Source organism: Megascapheus bottae, chromosome 28 (genome assembly GCF_031878675.1).
Source record: "Megascapheus bottae isolate mThoBot1 chromosome 28, mThoBot2.hap1, whole genome shotgun sequence".
NCBI classification, from domain to species: domain Eukaryota; kingdom Metazoa; phylum Chordata; class Mammalia; order Rodentia; family Geomyidae; genus Megascapheus; species Megascapheus bottae.
Genome location: NC_143536.1, coordinates 4128028 through 4153299, shown reverse-complemented (window position 1 = coordinate 4153299; position 25272 = coordinate 4128028). Strand labels below are relative to the sequence as shown.

Below are 25272 nucleotides of genomic sequence, written 5' to 3'. Positions count from 1 at the left end.
GGGACAGGACATCAACGGGGCTCTGCTCCATCACCGTGGGCTGAACCGGTGCCATACCTGTTAGCCCAGCTCAGCAGGAGGCACGCAGAGGAGGCTTTGGGTTCCAGGCAGAGCTGGGCAAAAACGAAGAGTCTAATCCCAAAAGTAGGCAGCGCAGGAGGTGGCGCAGTGGCTCCAGGGGCAGGGCGGTCGCCTTGAGCTGAAGGATCAGGGACAACGCCCAGGCCCAGAGTGCAAGCCCCGTGACCCCCCCAAAAAGAAAAAAAGGCAGAGCGAAAAGGGCTGGGAATGTGATTCAAGTGGTAGAGTGCCTGCCCCACCCATGCAGCGTGTACTGGGACAGCAAGGTGACAGGACTGACCGCCTCTCACTCTCCAGGTTCAGAGGCGACAGGAACATGGCGTCCCAGGATGAGAAGGTAAAGGGGACCACAAGCCTCTTCCATCCCAAGTCTGGAGCAGCCGCCCTGGCCAGGGGTCTGTGCTGTCCCAGGGTCATGGGGTGCAGCGCTATAGCGGGGTGCACAGATGCTCTTGAGAGCTTAGGGCTCTGCCAGCCCAGCTTTGTAGGCCAGATTCATCGCTCCCAGCCTCAGTTTCCCCTGTGGAAACCAGGAAGAGAGTTGAATTGCCAGTGATCTGCAGTGCTAGGCCAAGCCCACTTGGGTTTGTCCTTAGCACCCCACGTGACCCCCAAGGACACTGGGCACAGAGGAGTCACACCCCTGGCTCAGGGCCACACAGCCAGGAAGCGGCTGAGGAGCGCAGGGATGGCGCTCGTAGTGCTTTGTAAAGACTGTGGCCTTATTCCTCAGCTGGGTGGCTGCCCTGTCCTGTCTGGGCTCAGTTTACCTGGAGGCCCTGGGTACAGCTGTGCTATGCCGCCATCAGGCCTGGGATGGGGTAACTGGGGCAGGCGGGGCAGGTGCCTGTGGAGGCAGGCGGGGGCGGGGCAGAGCTGGGGCCTCCCAGGAACAGGGCCTGCTCTCCAGGGACTGAGACTGGGGCACAGAGTGGCAGTTTCACCTGCTACTTTTTTTTTCTTCCTTTTTATTTTTTTTGCCAGTTCTGCTGCTTGAACTCAGATCCTGAGCGCTGTCCTTGGGCTTTCTCAAGGCCAGAGCTCTACCATTGAACAACAGCAGCACTTCTGGCTTTTTCTATGTATGTGGTAACCAAGGAATGGAACCCGTGTCTTCGTGCATGCTAGCCGGGCGCTCTACCACGAGGCCAAACTCCCGGCCCTCGCTGCTACTCTTTCTTTCGCTGTGTTCCTTCAGCTGTACCTCTGATGCGATAAACTCAGGCACTTCTCTGAGTGTCACTTTCTGCCACAGGGAGAGTGGGACACATGTTCTCTACCCTCCAAACCCAATCCATGGTGGATCCCAAAGCCCATTCAGTGTGATGCTGCCCCCGCCAGTCAGCAGATGACATAGCATAAAGCCACGCACGGTTGTTCCTGCCTGTGTCCCGCTACTCAGGAGATACCAAGAATCCTAGTAAAGCCAACCTGGGAGGAAAAATGAGAGACTCAACCTGAAGAAGACTTAAAGCATAAAAAGGGCTGAGCGAGTGGCTTAGTGGGCTGTCTAGCAAGCACAAGACTCTGAGTTCAAACCCCAGTATAACCTAAAAAGTTTTAGAAAAAGGAAAAAGACTAAGTCTGGAGCTGTAATTCTAGCTACTCAGGAGGCTGAGATGTGAGGAACTTGGTTCAAAGCCAGCCTAACAGGAAGGCCATGAGACTCTTGCCTCCAATTAACCACCAGAAAACCAGAACTGGCACCGTGGCTCAGGTGGTAGCGCACTAACCTTGAGTGAACGAGCTCAGGGACAGCGCCCAGGCCTTGAGTGTAAGCTCCCTGACTGGGAAAAAGAGATTAAATCAGACAAGAGATTAGAGGCACTGCCTCCAGCCCCTCGCTGTGCTGGGGACAGCTAAGGTTGGAGTCCTGGCTCAGCTTTTCCCTGGCTGCGTGGCCTCTCTGTTCCCAGAGTCCCAATCTGTAAGTGGTCCAGCCACTGATTGGCAGAGGCAGCTGCCAATCGAGGTTCCCGAACCTACAGGAAACGGGGAGGAGGCAGGGAGCTCAGCTCTAGGGTCCCTGGGCAGAGCCAGTGGCCTGGCACGGGTTGTTTTTTGTGCACTTCACACTTCCTGCCCACCCTGGAAAAGGAAAAGCATCTACGCTTATTTAAAGACTTCCCTGATCTTAAAAATAGATGTTCCTCAGAACACTGAGGCCGAGTGGGTGCAGTCAGGTGAGCTGCACTTTGGGGTGTGGGGGGAGTTCTGCTTTCTGCTGGGGCTTCTTTCCATCCCATACCCCTGGTCTCCAGGGTTCAGAAGTTATGGTGTAAACAGAACCCCCACTCGATTCAGGACTAGGGACAGTCAATGGCACAGATAAGTAGAAAACACCCTGCCCCACAGAAGAGATATGTGGGTCCTGGACCTGGGGGCTTGCAAGGGGCCTGATGAGGACAGATGACAGAGGGAGTTACATAGTCCAGGCAGAGTACTGGCATGTGCAAAGGTCCTGGGGCCTGAGCTTCTCCCAGAGTCTGCACATCTGGACACACCAGTGCATTTTGCAACTCAGTGACCCCCTGTCTGCTACCACTGTCTCCCAGCATCAGCTCCTGTCCTGGGCGGCCCCACTCCTCTGCCACCACACCTGCAGTCTCTGTCAGCAGCCACAGGTCACTGCTGCTCAGGGAAGCAGAAGCTACCGGGCCACTTCCTCAGGAAGCCTCACTGAACGTGGGCTTCCGGTGGGATCCCGCCAGGCTCTGGTGGGAAAATTTGCCAGGCCCAGTCTTTGCATTGATACCAGAGTTGATGCTGTCACCCCCCACCCCGTGTCCTTCCCAAAGCCGAGGTTTGTACATGCCAGGCACAGGCGGCCTCTGGGAGCAGCTCCCAGTCAAACCTCTGGGCAGAGCCAGGCGTGGTGGTGCATGCCTGTAATCCCAGCACTCAGTAAGAATTCTTGGCCAGCCCTGAATGTGTCAGAGCCCTAGCAGGGAGGCACTGGGCCTGGAGTAGCCTTAGAGCCCCTACCAGGTGTCTTCACTGAAAGCCCTGCTTGTCTGTTTCACTTGAGTCCACATCCATTCTCCCACTGTGGCCTGCCATTCTGACCTCACCTGTTCCACCATTTTATCTCCTTACAGCCTTCCCATGAGGCAGGCTCCTCTGACCACAGGCCCTTTGCACATGCAAGAAGCCAAGGGGTGAGCTCCAAGCTACCCTCCTTATGCTGATTCAGGCCCTGAGGTACTGGGACACAGCCCCAACTGAGAGAGCCGCTACACAATAGGAGTCCAGTTAGAGTTTAGCTACATATAACTATTCCACAGTACTGTGAAATATATGTAATTACTTAATAAAGAAATCTTTGGAGAAAAAAAATCAATAATCGGGGCTGGGAATGTGTCTAGCACGCATGAAGCCCTGGGTTTGATTCCTCAGTAATGCATACACAGAAAAAGGCCAGAAGTGGCATTCTGGCTCAAGTGGTAGAGTGCTAGCCTTGAGCAAAAGAAGGTCAGGGACAGTGCCCAGGCCCTGAGTTCAAGTCCCAGGACTAGCAAAAAAAAAGAAGAGTAATCCCAGATGACTCTGAGGCCATTCTCTGCAGCCAGGAATCAGCAGTCTGAGCCAGGCCTGCTGCATGGCTTTGGGTGGGTGTCTGGTTCTCTGGGCTTCTTATGCACTGCTGTAACCCCCAGGACTGGGTTTTCCCGGGGTGTGTTCATGTCGACCCTTTCAGTGACACTGTGAAACCCGGCCAGGAGAGCTTGTGGGACCCGTGTCCACGGCAGGCCGTGGGTAGGGCTGGCACTCCCTTCCCGTGTGGCTTTGCACATGTCACCTTCTATCTAGTGTTGGCCTCTGCTTGCAACCAGGCATGCGCAGAAGGTAGAGGTGTGCTGTGGCTCTGGGGTCTGGGGCGGAAGTGGTGGGGCCAAGCCACCCATGTCTTCCAGTCCCGGAATGAGACTGGAAGGGCGTCCGGGTGATTTGCTTAAGAAAGAACCTTTATCATGCGGCCTTTATCCTGGAAGGCCTTGATCTGGGGGTTCCCTGCTCTGCAGGTGGTGGCCTCAGAGCCTTCTCATCCCTCCCAGGCCTGGGCCAGCTGGGCTGGGCAGCACCGCTGCTCTTGCTTGCTTACTTCTCCGGGTGGTGGGAGTGTTTTCTCTTTGGTGGGATTTGTTGGTAACACTGGAGTTTGAACTCAGGGCTTTGTACTTATTGTCAGTTGTAGCCATGCCCTAGCCTGTGTGTGTGTGTATCTGCATGTGTCTGGTGTGGCAGTATTGGAGCTTGAACTCGGGGCCTGGCGCTGTCTCTTGAGCTTTTTGGATCAAGACTAGAGCCCTACCACTTAAGCCACAGCACCACTCCCACTTTTTGGGTGGTTGGTTGGAGATAAGAGTCTCATAGACGGCCGGGAGTTTGGCCTAGTGGTTAAAGTGCTTGCCTAGCATGCATGAAGACCCGGGTTCGATTCCTCAGTACCACATACATAGAAAAAAGCCGGAAGTGGTGCTGAGGCTCAAGTGGTAGAGCTCTAGCCTTGAGAAAGTCCAAGGACAGTGCTCAGGCCCTGAGCTCAAGCCCAGGACTGGAGAAAAAGAAAAAAAAAGTCTCATAGACTTTCTAGGGTGACAGGTGTGGGCCACCTGACTTATGCCATCCCTTTTTGCTTTACTATTTATTTTTGTCAGTTACGGGGCTTGAACTCTGGGCCTGGGCACTGTCCATGAGCTCTTCAGCTCAAGGCTACCACCCAGCTCCTAGAGCCACAGCACCGCTTCTGGCTTTTTTCTCTGTATGTGGTACCAAGGAATCGAGCCCCGGTCTTTGTGCGTGCTAGGCAAGCACTTTAACCACTAGGCCACACTCCCGGCCACTTTATTTTTGAGATGGGGTCTCCCGCTTCCCAAATGGCTGGGAGAACAGGCACGTGCCACCATGCTTGGCCCAAGCCCTGGGCTCTGGGAAGGGCTGGGGAGATGAGGAGACAAGAACTACCCAGGGGTGATGACGGGAAAGGAGTCTGCCTTCCAGAGGGGCTGTTCCGGGCCGGCCTGGGAAGCACTCCGGGTGCCCTGTGACTCAGTTTCTTCAGTGTGCACAGGCCCAGGGGGCCAAGCCGCCGAGCCAGGCCACACTGCCGTGGTGGGCGCTAAGCTGAGCGTTGCATCTCGAGTGGTGGCAGAGCCTCTCCTCCCCTGTAAGAGGCTGTGGCTTCTGCAAAGCACCCGGGCTCCCTGCTGCGCGCCGGCCGGGTGGCCCTGCCCGTGGGGGGCCTGGGGGCAGCCCGGGGCCCTTAGCTCCAATGACCCCCAAAGAACAACACCGCGCCGGGAGTGGAGCTGCCACGGCCCCCGCCCCCGGCCCGGCGCGCGTGGAGGGCTTTCCTGGTTCCCCCTCCCCGTCCTTCCGGGGCCGCCCCGGCCCCCCGCCAGCCGCGCGGCCCGGCCGGCCCCGCTTCCTGTCGTCCCCCGGCGCCGAGCCCCGCGCGCCCCGAGCCATGCGCGGCCTCCGCCCCGCCCCGCAGCCCCGGCCCGGCCCCCGCCCCGCCGCGCGCGCCGCCCCGCGCCCCAGCATGAGCCGCTTCCTGCGCCACTTCACCGTGGTCGGCGACGACTACCGCGCCTGGAACGTCAACTACCAGAAGTGGGAGAACGAGGAGGACGAGGACGAGCCGCGCCCCGGGGGCGAGGGCAGCGCCGGGGACGCCGGGGACGCCGGGGACGCCGAGGCCGGCCCCCGCCCCGCGCCCGCGCCCGCGCCGCCCCGGGACTTGAGGAGCGCCCTGCGGAAGCTCTTCAGCTCGCACAGGTTCCAGGTAGGAGCGCGGGGGCAGCGGCGGGGCCAGGGCCGGATCCCGGTGACAACCCACCCCTGCCACCGCCCGCCGCTCGGCACCGCCCGGCCACGCCCGGGTGGGGTGGGGGTCCAAACGCAGACGGAAGGATGAACGAAATGCGGCCCACGTGCTCGGCGGACGGGGCCCTGCAGGCGGCTGCGCGCTCGATGGCACGTGGGGGACAGGAACGGGCACATCCAGGCACACACCGCATAGATTGGAGGGAAGGACGCGGGAGTGACTGGAGCGGATCTGGGGTTCCCACTTGGGGTGCTGGGACTGGATGGCGGGGATGGTCACGGGGCGCGGAGGGTACTGACGGCCTCTGGACTTGGTGCCACTTTAAAAACGATCACAATGGGCACTTTTAGGTTATGCAAAGCCCTATCCAGACAGACTCACAACACTAAAGGAAAGGTGCTCCCTGGAGGGCAAAAGCACGCACTCCGTGCACTCCGTGAAAGTAGCCAGATCCCGCCTCAGGGGCCGGGTCCACTGTTTGCCCGTTCTGTTGTTGTCAGTCAGTGGTGGGGCTTGAACTCAGTGCCTGGACGCTGTCTCAGGCTCCCTTAGCTCAAGGCTGCCACTCTCCCCTTGGAGCCACAGCACCACTTCCCTTTCTCTGCTGGTTCATCGGAGAAGAGAGTCTCGTGGACTTTTCCGCCCCGGCTGGCTTTGAACCGTGATCCTCAGGTCTCAGTCTAAGTAGCTAGGGTTACAGGCATGAGCCACCTTGCCTGGCATCGTGTTCTTTTTCCACATTCAAATTGCCCCAAATTCGGTCACTGTGAGACCCTTAGGGTTAGAGGTAGGTGTGAGCCGTGGCACGCTGGAGAAGGAACTGGGCTTTGTGGGGTGGGTAGTGGCGCTGAGTGTGGCTCCAGCCCACCCCAGCAGGACACCAAGTGTCCAGATTCCTTCTAGAAGCAGCGGGCAGCACCTCTCCACCACCGACTTCTGTGTGGCTTGAAAAAAACAGCCAGGACCCTGAGTTCAAGCCTCAGGACAAGCAAAAAAAAAAAAAAAAAAAAGACAGGTTTTATGCTTGTGTTTTTTCTTTCTTTCTTCCAGAGCTGAGAACCGAACTCGGGGCCTTGCACTTGCCAGGCAAGGGCTCTTCCGCTGAGCGAAATCCCCAACCCAATGCTTGTTTTTTATAATAGTTCATGTTGGATTAAATCTTTTTTGAACAGAAAAAAATAAAATGGAGCCAGGTGCCAGAGGCTCCTACCTGTAATCCTAGCTACTCAGAATACTGAGATCTGAAGATTCAGGTTCAAAGCCAGCCTCGGCAGGAAAGTCTGAGACGCTTATCTCCATTTAACTGGCAAAAATCCAGATGTGGAGCTGTGGCTTAAGTGGTAGAGTAACTAGCCTTGAATAAAAACGCACGGGGACAGCACCCAGGCCTGGAGTTCAGGCCTCTCAGCACTGACACGCATGCGCACACGCACACGCACACACCAACCACTCTTTAGGAAGCACATGGGTTCTGCACTGAGAAGGTGGCCTTTGGGAACCAGCAGGGAGCAGGGGCAGTGTGGGGACCGGGCAGAGGTGCGGGTGGGTGGGGGTGGGGATCCAAGGCCGGCACTGTCCTCCGCGGCCCACAGGTGATTGTCATCTGCCTGGTGATCCTGGACGCGCTCCTGGTGCTGGCTGAGCTCATCCTGGACCTGAAGATTATCCAGCTCGACAAGAACAAGTATGCGGTGAAGGTAACGCAGGGCAGCCTGGGGGAGAGCGCTTTGGGGTCACTCCTGCCCCTGCACCACCCCGAGTGGTGGAAGGAGCCCTGGGGTCACTCCTGCCCTGAACCACCCAGGGTAGCAGGGCCTCACTGGGGACTCAGGACAAAAGACAATTTACTACTCATCCTATCCTTTTTTTTTGTTGTTTTTTTGCCAGTCCTGGGCTTGAGCTCAGGGCCTGAGCACTGTCCTTGGACTTTCTCAAGGCTAGAGCTCTACCACGTGAGCCTCAGCACCACTTCCGGCTTTTTTTCTATGTATGTGGTACCGAGGAATCGAACCCGGGTCTTCATGCATGCTAGGCAAGCACTTTAACCACTAGGCCAAACTCCCGGCCTATCCTTTTTCTTTTTGTTGTTAGTTGGGGGACTTGAACTCTGGACCTGGGCTCTGTCCCTGAGCTCTTCAGTTCAAGGCTAGTACTTTACTTCCACTTTTCTGGTGGTTAATTGGCGCTAAGAGTCTCTCAGACTTTTGTGCCTGGTCTGGCGTTGAACCCCAATCCTCAGGGCTCAGCCTCCTGTGGAGCTTGGACGACAGGTGTGAGCCGCCTTGCCCAGCATCTTATTCTTTTTCCACGTTCAAATTGCCCCAAGTCCAGTCACCTGCCAGCTGTGAGCATTCGGCCACCCCGCCCCTCAGCAGTGGAAATGGTTCCCTGGCCAGGAACTGGTGTTTATAACAATCAGAATGTGGCCTGGCACTGGTGGCTCCCACCTGTAACCCTAGCTGTTCAGGAGGCTGAGTTCTGAGGGTCTCGGTTCAAAGCCAGCCTGGGCAGTTAAGTCTGTGAGCCTCTTCAGTGAATCACCAAAAAGTGGCAGTGGAGGTGTGGTTCAGGTGGTGGAGTGCTACCCTTGAGTGGAAAAAACTCAGCTATGGCCTGGCGTTCAGCCCCGGGATCGGCACATGGGTACACACACACAGAGTGGCCGTGGGCTCTTCTCTATTTGGCAGCTAGGTGGGTGCCATTCCTGGGGTACAGGAGCCATGCCCGCCAGTGCCTATGGGCACTGTCCCCCGAGTCAGCGCAGCATGGCGCAGGCCGTGGGCAGCACCCACGCCGCGGTGGTGACTGTCCTCATTCCCAGGTTTTCCACTACATGAGCATTGTCATCCTGTTCGTCTTTATGGTGGAGATTTTCCTGAAAATCTACGTCTTCCGCCTGGAGTTCTTCCACCACAAGTTTGAGATCCTGGACGCCATTGTGGTGGTGGTGTCATTTGTCCTGGATGTGGTCCTTTTCTTCTGGAAACATGAGTTCGAGGCCCTGGGCCTGCTGATCCTGCTGCGGCTGTGGCGTGTGGCCCGAATCATCAACGGTGCGTCCCCACGCTCGAGGGCCGAGGGCGGGCAGCAGCGCTGGTCACCTGTGGTTTCCCAGTCTATAGGACTCGGAAGAGGGGATGTGGGGGCCCGTGGCAGAGGGCTGCTACCCTGTGGACATGTGGCACGCAGCACTGGGCTCGGGGGACTTCACTGGCAGCCTGGGCCGCCCTGATCCCCAAAGCTGTGTGTGCCTGGAATCTTAGCTGCTGGGGAAGTGGAGGCAGGAGGACTGGGTCTGAGACCAACCCAGACAAATCTAGCAAGACTCCTGCAAAAGCCAAACGTAATTGCCAGGACTGGGAGTATGTTCCAAGCAGCAGAGCACTTGCCTGCAGGAGTGAGGCCCTGGGTTCTAACCCCAGTACAGGAAAAAAGGATGCATCTGGAATGGGCAAGACAGCCCTGGGGAGCCCTCAGGCTTTCCAGGAGTGTCTGTTTAATTTGGGTGTCCTAGCTGGTAGCTTGTGCCTGTAATCCTACTCAGGAGGCTGAGATCTGAGGATCCTGGTTCAATGCCAGCCCAGGCAGCACAGTTCATGAGACTCTTATCTCCAGCAAATCACCAAAAAGCCCGAAGTGCTGCTGTGGCTCAAGTGGCAGAACATGAACCTTGGAAAAAGCTCAGGGATTGCACGCAGGCCCTGGGTTCAAACCCGGCTCATGGCGTGCCTGCTACGCACACGTGTATGCGAAGCCGTGTCATGCATGGCCCCTCCTCGCAGGGATCATCATCTCGGTGAGGAGCCGCTCCGAGCGGCAGCTCCTAAGGTTGAAACAGATGAACATCCAGCTGGCCACCAAGATCCAGCATCTGGAGTTCAGCTGCTCCGAGAAGGTAAGGCGCCTGGGAAGGCCGCCCTCGCCCACACTGGGCCCGGGCCGAGGGGCCGCGGCCCAGGGCTCACGGCCGCCTGCTGTGCCGCAGGAGCGAGAGATCGAGAGGCTGCACGGGCTGCTGCGGGGGCACGGGCTGCTGGGCGAGGCCTAGCGCCGCTGCCGCTGCCCGGCCCGGCCCGGCCCGGCACCGCCCGCGCACATCGCCTCCCAGACACCAGCTGGCCGGGACAGCTGTGCAGGGCGCGCTCCTGTGCTCAGCTCCCCACGACCCGGCCCCGCGGCGGCTACCGGGAAAGCGCTCTTCCATTCCTGGGCTTCACTAGGAGCTGGGCCTGGGGCATCCTCGGCCCGCCCTCCCTCCATTACTGCAGCCCCCGGGGGCGGCGCTCCGTGCGCCCCCTCCCCACCGTGCGCCCCCTCCCGCACCAGCCCCCCCCCCGCGTCAGCGCCCCCTCCCCACCGTGCGCCCCCTCCCGCACCAGCCCCCCCCGCGTCAGCGCCCCCTCCCCACCGTGCGCCCCCTCCCGCACCAGCCCCCCCCGCGTCAGCGCCCCCTCTCCCCCGTACGCCCCTCCCGCACCAGCCCCCCCCGCGTTAGCGCCCCCTCCCCACCGCGCGCCCCCTCCCCCCTGTGCCCCTTCTCCCGCACCCCCCCCCCCGCGCCAGCGCCCCCCTTCCTCGCCAGCGCTGGCCGCGGCTGCCCTGCAGTTAGCGCCCGGGAAGATCCCCTCCCGGGAAGCAGAGCTGCTCTGCTCTGCTCGCAGCAGGGCTGGCAGGAAACAGGGAACAAGGTGAAAATCACAGGGTGCGCGGGGCCTCGGCCCGCCACTTACATCACGCGAAGGGGAAGAAGAATCCGGGCGGCAGCCGGGCGTGGATGGCCGGCGGCGCCCGGAACCCGGCCTTGGCCCCAGCCGACACGTCCACGAAGCGCACCGCGCTGGACAAGAGCACCGCGTCGTCCCGCCCGGAGCCGACCTGCAGCGGGGCAGCCCGGGCCCGTCACCCAGGGCGATCCGGCCGCGAGGGGGGCTGCGGGCCACCGGAGGGAATGGAGCCTGGCCCCGGAGCCCCCTGCCCGCGGGAGCCACGTTGCTAACGTTCTCATCTTTACCAAAGTCATAAATTTCGCCTGTGCTACTAGGGCTTTGCGGACTCGTGTCCATCTATATTGGTGTGGCTTGTGCGGTCTTGGGGGGGGCGGGGGGCCCCAGTACACCCTCTGGCTGGCCCCCAGACTCACCTCAGGGCGCGGGGAGGAGAGGAAGCTGGCGGTGACGTTCACGATCCTGGCCTGGGGGTTCAGCAGGGACCCGTACTTGGTCCACTCCACCTCCAGAAGCAGAGCCACAGGGAGCTGGCAAGGACCCTGTGACACAGAGCCCCATCACCAATGTCAGCGGAGCACAGCCTCGGGTTGAAGGCTAGAATGGCTCCACATTACACCCTGTTCTGCACAGGAGAATGACTAGAGCTGAGATTAAAAGTTCTGACAAAGCCCACATTATTGGAGTCCTCGGAGCTCTGGAAGTGCCGAGCCACCCCATGAAATGCTGTAGCTCCCGTTTCCACAGAAAGCGTCTGTGTCTGTGGGGCCTAGAGGGCCCACTGGCCCCTCAAAGGTCCAGTACCTGTCCACCTCTGCCTGACATGCTTCAGAAATGGAACCTGAGAGCACTTCATGTTTAAAGGCATTGAAAGAGAATCAAATGCTCCTTTCTTCTGCTGGTCTTAGGGCTTGAACTCAGCCTGGGCACTGTCCCTGAGCATCTTTTGCTCAAGGCCAGCACGCTATCACTTGAGTCACAGCACCACTTCGGGCTTTTGCTGAGTAGTTTATTGGAGATAAGAATCTCACAGACAGCCTGGCAATATGGCTTAGTGGTAGAGAGCTTGCCTAGAATACTGCATAAACTGCAGGCTTGCCTAGGTACCACATAAACAGAAAAAGTCAGAAGTAACACTGGTTCAAATGGTAGAACCCTAGCCTTGAGCAAAAGCAGCTCCACAGGCTGAGATCTGAGGATTACAGCTCAGAACCAATGTGGGCAGAAAAGTCAACTCCAGTGAACCAGTAAAAATGTCAGAAGTGGAGCTGAAGCTCAAATGGTAGAGCACTAGCCTTTAGTGGAAAAAGTAAAAAATAAAAGACAATGCCCAGGACCTGAGTTCAAGCCCCAGTACCAGCACACACATAAACGGTCTCTACATGTGTTAGGGTACAAGAGGGTAGCAGGTGTCCTGTGTGCCACAGAAAGTGCTGGTGGAAGCCCTGAGCTGGGGGTGGACCTTGGATATGAAGTCTGCCTGGAAGTCACAGGGACGGGGGAGCTGGAGCTTCCTGCATGGGTTGGAGGGGGAGTCACTGCTGCCTCCCCCCTCCCAGGCATGGGCAAGGGCGGGGGTAACAGGGGTCAGCACCCAGCAGCTAGCCCCAAGTGAGCAAGCACAGCTGCTGAGCACTGTGCCCCCCTCCTCACCCCAAACCCAGGCTATAAATATGCAAAGTGGATAATGAGAGGCCTTGAGGAGGCTGACAGGGAGAAGCAGGGCAATTAGAGGGAGAGGGATAGAGAGGAAGCTCCCAGGGAGCACATGCCTCCAGGGCTGGAACAAGGCCGCCCACACTTGGACTGCTAAGACAAAAGAAAATTGGGGGGCGGGCCAATCCCATGTGATCAGGAACCTATTTGTGGGTATCAACCTCTATTACTCTTCCGGAACTCAGAACTGAAAGCTCTGGCGTGGGTGGACGGCTCCATCTGTACTGACCCAGCACAATATGCCTGGGTGGGAAAGGGGACCTAGCTTGGATTTGGGGTGTTTGAGGCAGCGGCACATCTGCACAGACATAGTGAACAGGGCACTGCAGGCCTGGGACCCAGGTTGAAACGTAAGCACCATCTCTTTCCTGTATACCTTATAGCCTGGCTGCGACTATACCCGATCAGTGCACAGCTGCTGTGCAAAGGCAGCCACTAGATGCCAAAGCCCAAGGTCCTTGCCTAGGCTGATCCCCAATGCCACGCCCCACCTCGCACAGGAGATGCCCCGCCCGCAGCCATCCCTTCTCCTCCTACCTTCCTGCTGGATGAGCCGGTGACCACGTGCACAGGCACCCAGTCCAGGATGTCCTGGGGCCTGGAGTTCCCAAAGGAGGCCACGTAGTCGGGGAAGGCCTGGCCTGTCAGCAGCTCCCTGACCTTCTGCGCAGCCAGCCCACAAGGTACAGCGCTGCTCAGCCTTCAGGAAGAAAAAGGCCCAACTGAGAGAAGCACCCAAGGCCTGGATCACCCCAGGCCTGCCAGGTTTTGTTTCTCTCTCTCCAGGAGGGAAAGGTACCCTGACCATGAAGATGAGTCAGAGCCATGCTACAAGGGGCCGGGAATTTGGCCTAGTGGTAGAGTGCTTGCCTGGCATGTACAAAGACCAGGGTTTGATTCCTTGGTATCACATACATAGAAAAGCCGGACATGGTGCTGTGGCTCAAGTGACAGTGCTAACCTTGAGGAAAAAGCCCAAGGACAGTCCTCAGATCCTGAGTTCAAACTCCAAGACTGGCAGAAAGAAAAAAAAACAAAAACAAAAACAAAAATAACCATGCTTCACAAATCAGGCTTCACTGTAAGGCCGCCTCTCTGTGACCCAACCCTCCTGAAGGAGTAAAAGCTCTTGACAATTGTCCAGAATCATTCACGAAACCAAACCATCAGGGAGCGGCATTAAGTGGAAGTCACTTAGAGATACAGAAAGCCAAGGGCTGGTGGTGCACACGTGCAGTCTCACTACTCAGGAGGCTAAGGTCTGAGGACCACGGTCCAAGGCAGCCCAGGCAGCGAAGTTCACGAGACGAACCACCAAAAAGCTGTGGCTCACATGGTAAAGTGTGAGCCATGAGCAGAAAAAGCTAAGAGTTCCCACCCAGACCCCGAGTTCAGGCCCAGTAATGGCAAATAAATTAACAAACAAGAGAGAAAGCTTCACAAGAGTTACAAGTGATTGCTCTGGAATTGGACCACTGGGGAAGAACTGGTTTTATCCAGCTGTGCAGAGCTATTAGCCAGTTTATACTTGATAAGAAGACAAAGATAAGCTGGGTGCCAGTGGCTCACACCTGTAATTCCAGGAGGCCTGAGAGAGCTGAGGATCAAAGTTTGAAGCCAGCATGGGCAGAAAAGTCTATGAGACTCTTATCTCCAGTATACTACTAAAAAAATCTGAAAGTGGTGTTGTGGCTTGAGTGGCAGAGTGGTAGCCATGAGGAAAAGAAGCTCAAAGATAGCACCTAGGCAACCCTAGGACTAGCAAAAAAAAAAAAAAAGATAAAAGCAGATCCCGCTCAGGCCTTCTTTCACTGGTAACCGTGTGCTGTGTAAGGGAAAAAGTCAGAAATGAGAAAGGACTTCCAGAATGCAAGGACTTCCAGAATGTAAGTGCGAGGCAAGCCTACAAGGGAAGCACAGAGCTGTATGTAGGCTGCAGGCCCACGTGCTTGTAAGTGTGGTCACGTGGCCATTGATGGATCATGGTGATCGTTCACGCATGGCTGGGGCACAGCCTGGCTAAAATGGGAGGGGAGCTTCCTTTTGTGGCACCTGCCAACAGGAACCCATAGAAACAAGTGGCTCACCTCAGTCGGCAGCCGGACTGCATGTCATACCCAAACAGCACCGGGGTCCGGAGGCCTAGGCGTGCGAAGCAATCTTGCTCAGGTGTGCTGCGCAGGATGGTGAGCTGTCCATGGCTATTGAGGGTCTGCACAATCCCAGACATTCCCACACAGTTAAGGCCCATGCCCAGTGTGCCAGCGGCTTCATCCTCCAGTCAGCCCAGCCCACCTGACAGAAAATTCCTTAGAAAGTGGCCCTTCAGCCAGGCACTGGTGGCTCATGTCTGGAATCCTATTCAGAAGGCTCAAATCGAAGGGTCGTGGTTCAAAACCAGCCTGGGCAGGAAAGTCCATGAGACTCTTACATCCAATTAGCTAAAAGAAAACTAGAAGTGGAGCTGTGGTTTAGAGTGGCAGAGTGTTAGTCTAAAGCCAAAGAGCAAAGGGATAGTGTCCTGAGTTCAAGGCCCCATGACTACAAAAAAAAAAAGTGGCCTTTCAAAAGTAACTTAAAAATGTATCTATATCTATATATCTAACTGTAGATATATCCACATTTTTTTTTGCCAGTTGTGGGGCTTGAACTCAGGGCTTAAGCGCTGTCCTTGGACTTTTCTCAAGGCTGGACCTCTACCACTTGAGTCACAACACCACTTCTAGCTTTTTTTCTCTATGTGGTACTGAGGAATTGAACCCAGGCCTTCGTGCATGCTAGGCAAGCACTCTACCACTAGGCCAAACTCCCAGCCCTAGGAATTTGTTTTCATGTAGAGGTGAATACACCCAAATGCTAACTTCTCTATTTTAGGATTTCAATTCTAAACCACTGGCATTTTCTTGGGCTGTGCAAGCACTGATCTCCAGTCCCCCCACTTTTACACACACACACACACACACCTGAGGGGAAGCTCTGGCCACATCTGGTCTTTCCTTCCCACAGGCCATCCATAGAGCCCCAAAAGGCCCCAAAGGGAAGAGAATCCCTTCCTTACCAAACCAGAAAAAGGATATTCCCCGTGAGGCCGAAAGCCAGCCAACAGCGGGAGCCCTACCACGTAGCCCGGGTTTCCACTGACAGGAACCGGCTTGGCCTGGTGCTGCAGGAGAACACAGAAAGCCCCCTGTGAGCACACACTGGAGACGGCAGGGCATTGCACCACTTTCTCAGTCACGCTGGAAGCGGTCACCAACCCCAAGGGATTCCCCCCTCCCCTGGAGTGAGATCTGCCCAGAGCTGGGAAAGCAGACGCAGGTGGAAAGGAAACGGCTCTGGGCCCATGCTTGCTCTCCCTCCTGACGCCCGCACGTCACTGCCAGCCAGCCTCCTGTTCTGCGAGGCTCTGTCTTGTGCTAGGCCCAGCTGCGTGTGGTGATACTTCCAAATCTGACTTTGTCGCATCATGAGATTACAGTTTTATTTTTGTTTTTGTGCTGGTACTGAAACCAGAACTCAGGATCTGGGCTCTGTCTTTTGGCTTTTTTTGTTTAAAGCTGGCATTTTACTACTTCAGCCACAGCTCCACTTCTGGCTTTTTAGTGGTTAACTGGAGATAAGAGTCTATAGTTTCCTGCCCAAGCTGGCTTTGAACCTCAATTCTTAGATCTCAGCTCCTGAGTAGCTGGGACTACAGGTCTGAGCACTGGCACCCAACTAATGTTGTGCTCTTGTTTAACTCTACTTAGCTATGAAATACTTGGACAGAGCTGATCCAACTCACCTGGAGAAAGAGAATTTCAAACTTCTGCTGTACATCAGCCATCGTACCACTGAGGGACCCCAGAAGGAAGGAAACGCCTGCAGATGAAATGACCCCAGCATCTGTGTATGTGAGGCTGTACTTGACCTAAATAGAGCAAAAACATGCCCCAAAGGTGCCCACCACTCTCTGTATGACAACCCAAAGAAGACTCTGGGCTGTGGCTTTTCTCTGCTGACTCATTAGATGACCTGCAGCAAGCCCCAGAGCCCCAGCTCAGAGATGGGGTCACTGGAGGCCCAGGTTATACATTAGTTCCACACCAGCTGCCATACTCAGTGTTGGCATAACCATGGCAGCGGCAGCACAAAGCCCCAGTGCGTTCATGCAGGCTGTGAGGGAGGCCGTGGGAGGCAGACCAACACCCCGAGAGGGGCCAGGGCCGCTATGGAGGGCACCTCATTCCTCCACAGGGCCGGAGCCTGCCATGAGCCACGGGCACTGAAAGACCAAGCAAGGCACTCACCTCAAGAACAGCATGAATGCAGGTTCGGTCCTGGCCAGTGAGGAGAGCTGGCTGCAGAACCGCTGTGTGGTCCAGACGGCTCAGCGTGTGACTCTGAGAACGGATGGTGATGGCCTGAACGGCGATGGGGACCTGCAAAGGGACAACAGTGAAGAGAAACCCGCACCAGGAGCTGGTGTCTCCTGCCTGGAATTCCAGCTACTCGGGAGGCTGAGAACTGGAGGATCACTGTTCAAGGCCAGCCTGGGCGGGGAAGACCTCGTTTCCACCCCACAGCCAGGTGGGATTGGGAGGACGGTGGTTCCAGGGAAGCTGGGCAAAAAAGTCCAAGAGAAAGCCGAGCACAGGGTCTCCTGTGATCCTAGCATCCAGGAGGCTGGCAGTTCAATGCCAGTCCGGCCACTGAAGTCCAATTAATCACTAGAAAACGGGAAGTGGCACTGTGGCTCAAAGGGATAGGGCAGTAGCCTTGAGCTGAAGAATTCAGGGACAACACCTAGGCCCAGCGTTCAAGCCCCCTGACTGACAAAAAAAGAAAATGACATTACTTACATGTGCAGCTGAGTTAGGAACCTAGGGAAGAAAGAAACCACAGCAACTTTGGTAAGAACAATGGAGAGATCGTTCCTGCACCCTTTCCTGGCCTTGGTTCTAGGTTGCATGCCCAGGCCTCAGTCTCACAGGCAACATAGGCCAGTGTTGGGGAAGGGCAGATGCAGGTTCGTCCTCCTGGGCTCCGTGGCTGCCTCGGCCTCAGAGACCCCCCAGCCTCCACACTGGTTTTGAGCTATGCGTCCGCCTCACCCCTAGCTTCTGCCTGCTGTGCAATAGGGTTCTCCTTCTGAGGGGCGCACCTCCCTCCACCTCTGGAGATGGGCGCACCGTTTTCAGAGGGAGGTCTGGAGACATGCTGGGAGGGCTGTGGTACCTAGATGCCTAAGCACCTTCAGGACAGCTGAGAGGTGAAAGCGCCTGAAGAGCTCACAGGCCAAGAAGCCGTGCCCAACAAACCCAACAAATCAGTTCCACTTACCCCCAGAATCACAGGGCTGCTGTAATGAGCCATGCTCAGGGCCTCAGTTTCTCCACACTGCTCCACACGGACCCGTCGGGTGCACGTAACAGCCTTGTCCACCAGGAACCCTGGAGATCGTAACATTCCCAGGACAGGGCACGAAAGAGAAGAGTCAGTCTCCAACAGAATGCAGGCAATGCTGCAAAAGTCGGTTACAGTCCATGCAATATGTCTAACACAGGGCTGAAAAGCTGCTTCAACTAGGCAATGCGTGCCCCCAATTCACAAAGGAGCAGAGGACCCCGCATACTGCAGTTCCGCACCCCAGCCCCTCTCCCAGAGGTGCCAACAGAGAGTTTCCAGTACATCTTCCGAAATAGCCTATGTAAGCAAAAGAAACGATGTGCACAAAATTTTTAAGTGAGGGGCCAGGAGTTTGGCCTAGTGGTAGAGTGCTTGCCTAGCATGCACAAAAGCATAGGTTCGATTCCTCGGTACCACATACATACAAAAAAGTCCAAAGTGGTGCTGTGGCTCAAGTAGTAGAGCTCTAGCCTTGAGAAACCCCAAGGACAACGCTCAGGCCCTGAGTTCAAGCACCAGATAGCTAGGAGCTATGGCTCATACCTGTAATCCTAGCTACTCAGGAGACTGAGATTTCAGGATTATAGTGTAAAGCCAGCCAGCACAAGAAAGTCCATGAGATTCTCATCTCCAATTAATTACCTAGAGGCCAGAAGTGAAGCTGTGGCTCAAGGGTAGAGTGCAAGCTTGAGCACAAAAACTAAACAAGAACACAAAGCTCTGAGTTCAAGCCCCAGTATTGCGTGCATGTGCATGCACATATGTGGACATCCTCACACGCACCGCCCCCCCCCCCCAAGTCCTTAAGAGTGACTGCAGGGGGGCCTGGAAATACATAACCACTGAACTTAGAAGTGTCTGTGAGCCTCAAGGCGCTGTGCCTGAGGTTTCAGCCCATTTGGCTATAACTACTGTCACATCAGAGGGAGAAAGAACAGGGCGCTTCCTACCTGCAGGACTGCCATCGGTGCACAGAGACGACGACGAGAGAGGCGAAGGAAGTTGCAGAAATGAAGGCAAAGACGGGTGTGAAATCTGCACAGGATCTCCATACTACAAACACAGCAGGGAACACACATGCAAAATGTGCATGGGAGCCCTGTACTGTAAACACAACAACCCACACAGATTACAGTGTTCACAGGGCTTTCCAGCCTCGTTGATAGGCATGCCCACGAGAGCCACACGGCATGGCTGGGTGTCACCATGTGATCAAAGCTGGTCTTCAACTCCTGGACTTAACTCTTAATCCTCCTGCATTACTACCCCCCCCCCAAAAAAAGTGCTGGAATTAGAGATGCAGCAGTGCTGATGTCACCCTTTTTAAAAGGATGTGTGCTGTGTGCACCTGTCACTGCATTATAGGTGCGCTCTCGCTCTCTCTCTCTCTCTCTTTTATTTATTTTTTGTGGGGCTCGAACTCAGGGCCTGGGCACTGTCCCTGAGCTTCTTTTGCTCAAGGATACCACTCTAACACTTGGAACCACAGCACAACTTCTATTTTTTTCTGTGTATGTGGTTCTAAGGAATCAAACCCAGAGTTTTATGCATGCTAGGCAGGCACTCTACCAGTAGGCCACACTCCCAGCCTTAGTTTTTCTTTTTTTCGTGCCACTCCTGGGGTTTGAACTCAGGGCCTGGACGCTGTCCCTACCTTTGGTGCTGAGTCATGGCTCTACTTCCAGCTTTTTTTGGTTAACTGGAGATAAGAGTCTCATATATTCCTGCCCTAGCTGGCTTTGAACCACAGTCTTCAGATCTCAGCCTCCTGAGTAACTAGGATTATAGGCAAGAGGCCCTGTGCTTGGATGAATTGTGTATCTCTCTCTCTCTCTGTGTGTGTGTCTCTGTCTCTGTCTCTCTCTCTTTTTGGTAGGTCATGGGGCTTGAACTCTGGGCCTGGGCACTGTCCCTAAGCTCTTCAGCTCAAGGCTAGTGCTCTACCACTTGAACCACAGTGCCACTTCCTGTTTTCTGGTGTTTAACTGGAGATAAGAATTTCACAAGCTTTCCTGCCCAGGCTGGCTTTGAACCACAATCCTCAGATCTCAGGATTACAGATGTGAGCCACCAGTGCCTGGCGAATTGTGTTGCTTTTAAGACTGACAGAATTGTGCAGAGATGAAAACAGAGGCAATGACTTGAAATCAATCCTATGTCCAGAATTTAAACATTCAATTTTAATTTCCATCATCTTCAACTGAGAGGCATAAATACATTTTTTAGTATGTGAAACCAATTCTATGTATCCGGGAAGGCAGTCCATAGGTTATACATTGACAATTACCTTACAAGGGCACAAAAACATAGTTTAAAGCTCACCTTATACTTTGCAGTGTCTGGAGCTTCCTGACTGGTTGTAAGAAAAACATCTGATTCGGTATTCAACATGAAACCACTAGATGTCTTCATGGATCTGTCAAAAGTGTTTTCATTGGGCACTTCGGGATTAATAAAGGACAATGCAGGTTTATCTGTTATTAGGAAAGAAATATATATATATATATATATGTTTTTTCTTTTTTTTTCCTGGTTGTATGACTTGAAATCTGGGCCTGGGTATTGTCCCTGAGCTCTTCAGCTCAAGGCGACCACCGTATCTTTGGGGCCTCAGCACCATTTCCAGTTTTCTGGTGGTTAATTGGAGATAAGAGTCTTAGGGGGCCGGGAGTTTGGCCTAGTGGTAGAGTGCTTGCCTAGCATGCACAAAGACCCGGGTTCCATTCCTCGGTACCATATGCATAGAAAAAAACCTGGAAGTGGTTCTGAGGCTCAAGTAGTAGAGCACTAGCTTTGAGAAAGTCCAAGGACAGTGCTCAGTCCCTGAGCCCAAGCCCAGGACTGGCAAAAAAAAAAAAAAAAAAAAAAGTCTCAGGGACTTTAGTGCCCGGGCTGGCTTTGAACTGCAATCCTCAGATCTCAGCCTCCTGAGTAGCTACGATTACAGGCGTGAGCCACCATGCCCAATTTTAAACATGGATAGTCTGTATGACATCTATCATGGGCTAGAAGCTAGAGTGTTAAGCAAAAAGAATCTTTTTGCGTATTTCCTGCTCCCAGGATTTCCTGAGACATGTTAAATAAGTGGACTCCCAGCTTCTGACTATGGGGCAGGAATGGTTCCTTGTGTTTATGTGGAAATGGCAGAACAGAAGCCACACCAGCCACACTAGCCATGCCAAGAAGAGCTCTTCACTTTCTCCAGTCTCCAAAGAGACTGACCCTGCCATGCAGGCTGCTGCTGCCTCTTGGGAGAGGGCGATGAACTGGCCTGCTCGCCAGGTAACAGATCACTGTGCATTGTCTGTTCTCAATCACAACAAAAACATAATAGACATTGCAAAAAGATGATAAAATTTAGCCAGGTCCTCCTGGTGGCTCATGCCTGTAATCGTAGCTACTCAGGAGATTAAGATCTGAGGATCTAGATCCAAAACCAGCCTGGGCAGACAAACCCAAGAGACTCTTTTCTGCAATTAATCACCAAAAAGCTAGCCTGGAGGCATGACTCAAGTGATAGAACACCAGCTTTACTCAAAAAGGCTAAAGGATGGCCACCAGGCCTCAAGCTCAGCCCTAAAACTAACACACACACACACACACACACACACACACACACACACACACAAAGATAATGAAATTTAACTAAAAAAAAACCCCATAAATGTGTCTCTGATCTTTGACATGTTAAAGACATTTCAAACTCATATTTACTGAAACTAAATACTAAGATAAAAATAAAGATCCTGCTTTCATGCAAATAATCTTAATAAAAATAGAAAAAGGAAATAGAAACCATAGGTACTCTTCTAAGGTAGACTTGATTTTCAACCACTACACAAGGGAAATAACCTAAAACCCACATGTACACATGTAAATCTGGATTCCTGCGCAGGTTAGAGTAGAAATGCTTTGAAAATCAAGCGTAAATGCAATAGCATGATTTTATAAAAACTTCAACTGAGAATTTCAACAAATCTTTTCCCTTAAACTAACATCAAAACTAAAATCAAGTGTAAGAAAGAACTCAAAAGAAAACTATAAGCCAGGCACTTGCAGCTCACATCTGTAATCCCAGCTACTTAAGAGGCTGAGATCTGAGTATCAAGGTTCAAAGCCGGCCCTGGCAGGAAAATCTCTGAGACTCTTATCTGCAATTAACCACCCCTTCAAAAACACAAAAGAGTGCTTGCCTAGCATGCACCAAGACCTGGGTTCAATTCCTTAGTACCATGTACATAGAAAAAGCCAGAAGTGGTGCTGTGGCTCAAGTGGTAGAGCTCTAGCCTTGAGAAAACCCAAGGACAGCGCTCAGGCTATGAGCTCAAGCCCAAGACTGGAAAAAACAAAAACAAACAAAAAAAACCCCACAAAAGCCAGAAGTGGAGATGTGGTCAAGCACCAGTCTTGAGAGAAAAAGCTGAAGGACAGCATCCAGGCCCTGACTTTAATCCCAGTACCAGAAAAAAGAAAAGAAAAGAAAGACAGACAATACCCACAACATATAAAATTTGGTGCATGCCACAGGACTATAAAGTTACTTTCTGTTCCCTATAAAATGGTCTCCAGGGCCGGGAGTTTGGTCTAGTGGTTAAAGTGCTTGCCTAGCATGCATGAAGACCCGGGTTCGATTCCTCGGTACCATATATAGAAAAAAGCCGGAAGTGGTGCTGAGGCTCAAGTGGTAGAGCTCTAGCCTTGAGAAAGTCCAAGGACAGTGCTCAGGCCCTGAGCTCAAGCCCAGGACTGGCAAAAAATAAATAAATAAATAAATAAATAAATAAAATGGTCTCCAGAGATGGATATTATTCACATTATTCACATAGAATGACTGCTTTGAATCCAAATGAAGTACAAAAGGTCTTCAAAAGATAATTTAAAAAAAAACTTTCCAAGGTTTTACAAAATAGAAATACTTACAGTTAGAAATATGAATGCAGAAAATGGAGGGATTAATTTGGTCGACAAGCTTAAATACCCTCTGTGGAGGGTTTGCTGTGAAATTCAGTGAGTAGGTCGCTGCTTTGTGACTGCAAAACTGGCTATCACCCCTGAAAGTAAAAAACAATAAAAACATGAAATTGCAAAGCAGAAGCAAGAGTCTCAGCAAGAGGATTTAAAGCCTGTCAAGTGCTGTACTCATAGCCACTACACTGTTTGGCATTTGAAGCTTTTTTTCTCTAACAGAAAATAATCATAATCATCTGTGTGTGTGTGTGTGTGTGTGTGTGTGTGTGTGTGTGTGTGTGTGTGTGTGATGGGGTTTGAATTTGGCCTGGGCACTGTCCCTGAGCTCTTCAGCTTAAGGCTACTGCCCTATCCTTGAGCCAGGCCTTACTTCCTGTTTTATTCTAGAAGTTAATTGGAGCTAAGAGTCTCAGGTCCTTTTGTGCCCAGGCTCTCTTTGAACCTTGATCCTCAGATCTCAGCCTCCTGAGTAGCTAGGATTATAGGCGTGAGCCACCTGCCTGGCAAATCAATCATTTTTAAGAAAATCTTGTCCCAAGGTACAAGTTTGATTTAAGTGAACCTGTAAACTCTGCTCCAATGACAAGAAACTTCTTTAGAACTTCAGAATTGCCAAGTGCCAATCTGATTTCAGGTGTAATCCTAGCTACTCAGGAGGCTGAGATCTGAGGATAAAAACCAGCCTGAGCAGACAAACCCAAGAGGTTCTTTTCTGCAATTAATCACCAAAAAAGCCAGAAGTGGGGCTGTGACTCAGTTGGTAGAACACACAATCTCAGGGACAGTGCCCAGGTCTTGAGTTCAAGCCCCAGGAGCGGCACATACATGTGGGCACACATATATACAGCATCAGATTGGTAAGCATACAGAATAGATCCAAAATGTTTTTTTTTTTTTTTTGTCTTTAAATAAAGCCATCTTCAGAGGATTGTGAGAGTCAAAGTGGGGGTGATCTGGAAGATTTATGGTTTAGAAATATACCACACAGCCAGGCATGGATGGCTCATGCCTGTAATACTAGCTTCTCAGGAGACTGAGGTCTGAAGATGGTGGTTCAAAGCCAGCCTGGGCAGGAAAGTCTGTGAGACTCTTATCTCCAGTTAACCCCCAGAAAACCAGAAGTGGTGCTATAGCTCAAAGTGGTAAGAGTACTAGCCTTGAGCAAAAAAAGCTCAGGGACAGCTCCCAGGTCCTGAGTTCCAGCCCCATGAAAGAAAGAAAGAAAGAGAGAGAGAGAGAGGGAGGAGGGAGAAAGAAATCATACAGGCTTGGCACTGATGTCTCATGTCTGTACTAGCTACTCAGGAGACTGAGATCTAAGGATCACAGTTCAAAGACAAGTCGGTCAGGAAAATCCATGAGCTGCTTATCTCCAATTAATCACCAAAAAGCTGGAAGTGGAAATGTGGTGCAAGAGGTAGCTCATCAGTGTTCAAGCTTCAGTACCAGCGCACATGTGTGTGCACACTCATCCTACACTTACGTGACAACTGGAACTGAGCAGGTAGAGAAGACACTGAAATCCACTGAGCTGCAGTCGGGATCACAGCAGCAGTTGATGTCACACTGTGCTGGGGACAAGTCACAGACACACAGAGAGGCAACTGCAGAGAGAAGAACCGGTCCATCAGCAGATGGTGACTGCCCCCTGCCTACACCAGGTGTCCTAAGTCAGCTTCATTAGGAAAGGGGCACTGCTGTGCGTGGGGGGAAATCTGCGGTGGAAACGTGTTTGTTAGAACCTTTCATCTCCCAAGTCTCCCCAAAGTGGCTCTTCGTTGGACTTGCTTGGAAAGTTGTTTGTGTTCTAGCTCCAATCCGGGAAGCTGAAGGTGACACCAGAATCGCCATACTTTTCAGAGGATGCTGATGACTTGCAGAGGCTTAGGAACCGGCACACCTATCTCACCCATGGCTCAGGGGCTCAACGTCTCTTTGGTAATTTACAATAAAGCATGGAAAAGAAGTAGAAATCTCCCCACTTAGCAACTTGTTACCTAGTAACCACTGGGAGGGTTCATTACTTCCGGGCGCGTGTGTTAACCCAGGACCTGAGCTAGCTCACTCCCCTCTGAGGCGCAGCGCCACTTCCGCTTTCCTGGCGTTTTACTGGAAGAGCCTCACGGCCCGGTGGATCCGAACCCTGATCCCCGGATAAAGGTTCAAGGCCGGCCCTGCCTGGAGACTTTCTACAGCGTGTCCTGGGCATCACCGAAGCCCTCCAGGAATTAGCGCTCGGTACCCACCGTCCGTGACCGGGGCCGGCCTGGGGCCGGAGGGGGGTCCGGGAGGGGCTGGGGCCGCCTCGGTGGAGCCGAGGCCCTCTGTGGTCTCCGCCGGTGTGGCCGGGGCCTGCGCGCTCGCCAAGGCCGAGCAGCCCAGCAGCGCCAGCAGGAGCGCGGGGAGGCCTGGCAGCGACATGGCGCGGAGGAGCCAGCGCGGCCCGCGCCGCCGCCAGCGCGTCGCCCTGGCAACCGAGACAGCCCCGCGCGAGGCCTCACGGGAAGGGGCCCGTCCGGCAGCGGGCGTTGCTGGGAGATGGGCGGGGCGGAGCATCGCGGGGCGGGG

At 53.9% G+C, this 25272-nt stretch overlaps 2 protein-coding genes across 4 annotated transcripts; one reads left to right on the top strand and one right to left on the bottom strand.

The window, feature by feature from the left end:
• Positions 1–9987, top strand: Hvcn1 (hydrogen voltage gated channel 1). Its single transcript, XM_090320049.1, has 6 exons — positions 1–418; positions 5576–5866; positions 7501–7605; positions 8730–8961; positions 9691–9803; positions 9894–9987. The coding sequence occupies exons 1-6, from the start codon at positions 323–325 to the stop codon at positions 9954–9956; spliced, it is 900 nt and encodes a 299-aa protein (XP_090176175.1). The 5' UTR covers positions 1–322; the 3' UTR covers positions 9957–9987.
• On the bottom strand, positions 8568–25155 carry Tctn1 (tectonic family member 1). Of its 3 annotated transcripts, none has more exons than XM_090320046.1 (14): positions 24951–25155; positions 24188–24308; positions 22657–22787; positions 20059–20210; positions 18687–18789; positions 17671–17780; positions 17190–17210; positions 16638–16769; positions 16133–16258; positions 15426–15511; positions 14436–14576; positions 12886–13048; positions 10639–11174; positions 8568–9731 (listed from the first exon to the last, which is right to left on the bottom strand). In XM_090320046.1, the coding sequence occupies exons 1-14, from the start codon at positions 25123–25125 to the stop codon at positions 9668–9670; spliced, it is 2061 nt and encodes a 686-aa protein (XP_090176172.1). In that variant the 5' UTR covers positions 25126–25155; the 3' UTR covers positions 8568–9667. The 3 variants fall into 3 exon arrangements, with proteins under 3 accessions (XP_090176172.1, XP_090176173.1, XP_090176174.1); XM_090320047.1 differs by having other exon boundaries at positions 8568–9076; XM_090320048.1 differs by lacking the exons at positions 24188–24308; positions 24951–25155 and having other exon boundaries at positions 20059–20152; positions 22657–22744.
• Between the last annotated feature and the right edge of the window lie 117 nt (positions 25156–25272).

What these genes read in the sequence shown, in the direction of transcription:
- Hvcn1 (XM_090320049.1), top strand. Translation starts at nt 323, where the DNA reads ATGCAGCGTGTACTGGGACAGCAAGGTGACAGGACTGACCGCCTCTCA. An exon ending in TCAGCTCGCACAGGTTCCAG is followed by an intron (nt 5,867 to 7,500) that starts GTAGGAGCGCGG and finishes CGCGGCCCACAG; the next exon opens with GTGATTGTCATCTGCCTGGT. An exon ending in TGTGGCCCGAATCATCAACG is followed by an intron (nt 8,962 to 9,690) that starts GTGCGTCCCCAC and finishes CCCTCCTCGCAG; the next exon opens with GGATCATCATCTCGGTGAGG.
- Tctn1 (XM_090320046.1), bottom strand. Translation starts at nt 25,125, where the DNA reads ATGTCGCTGCCAGGCCTCCCCGCGCTCCTGCTGGCGCTGCTGGGCTGC. An exon ending in GCCGGCCCCGGTCACGGACG is followed by an intron (nt 24,309 to 24,950) that starts GTGGGTACCGAG and finishes TTCTCTCTGCAG; the next exon opens with TTGCCTCTCTGTGTGTCTGT. An exon ending in GCATTCATGCTGTTCTTGAG is followed by an intron (nt 16,259 to 16,637) that starts GTGAGTGCCTTG and finishes TGCTCTATTTAG; the next exon opens with GTCAAGTACAGCCTCACATA.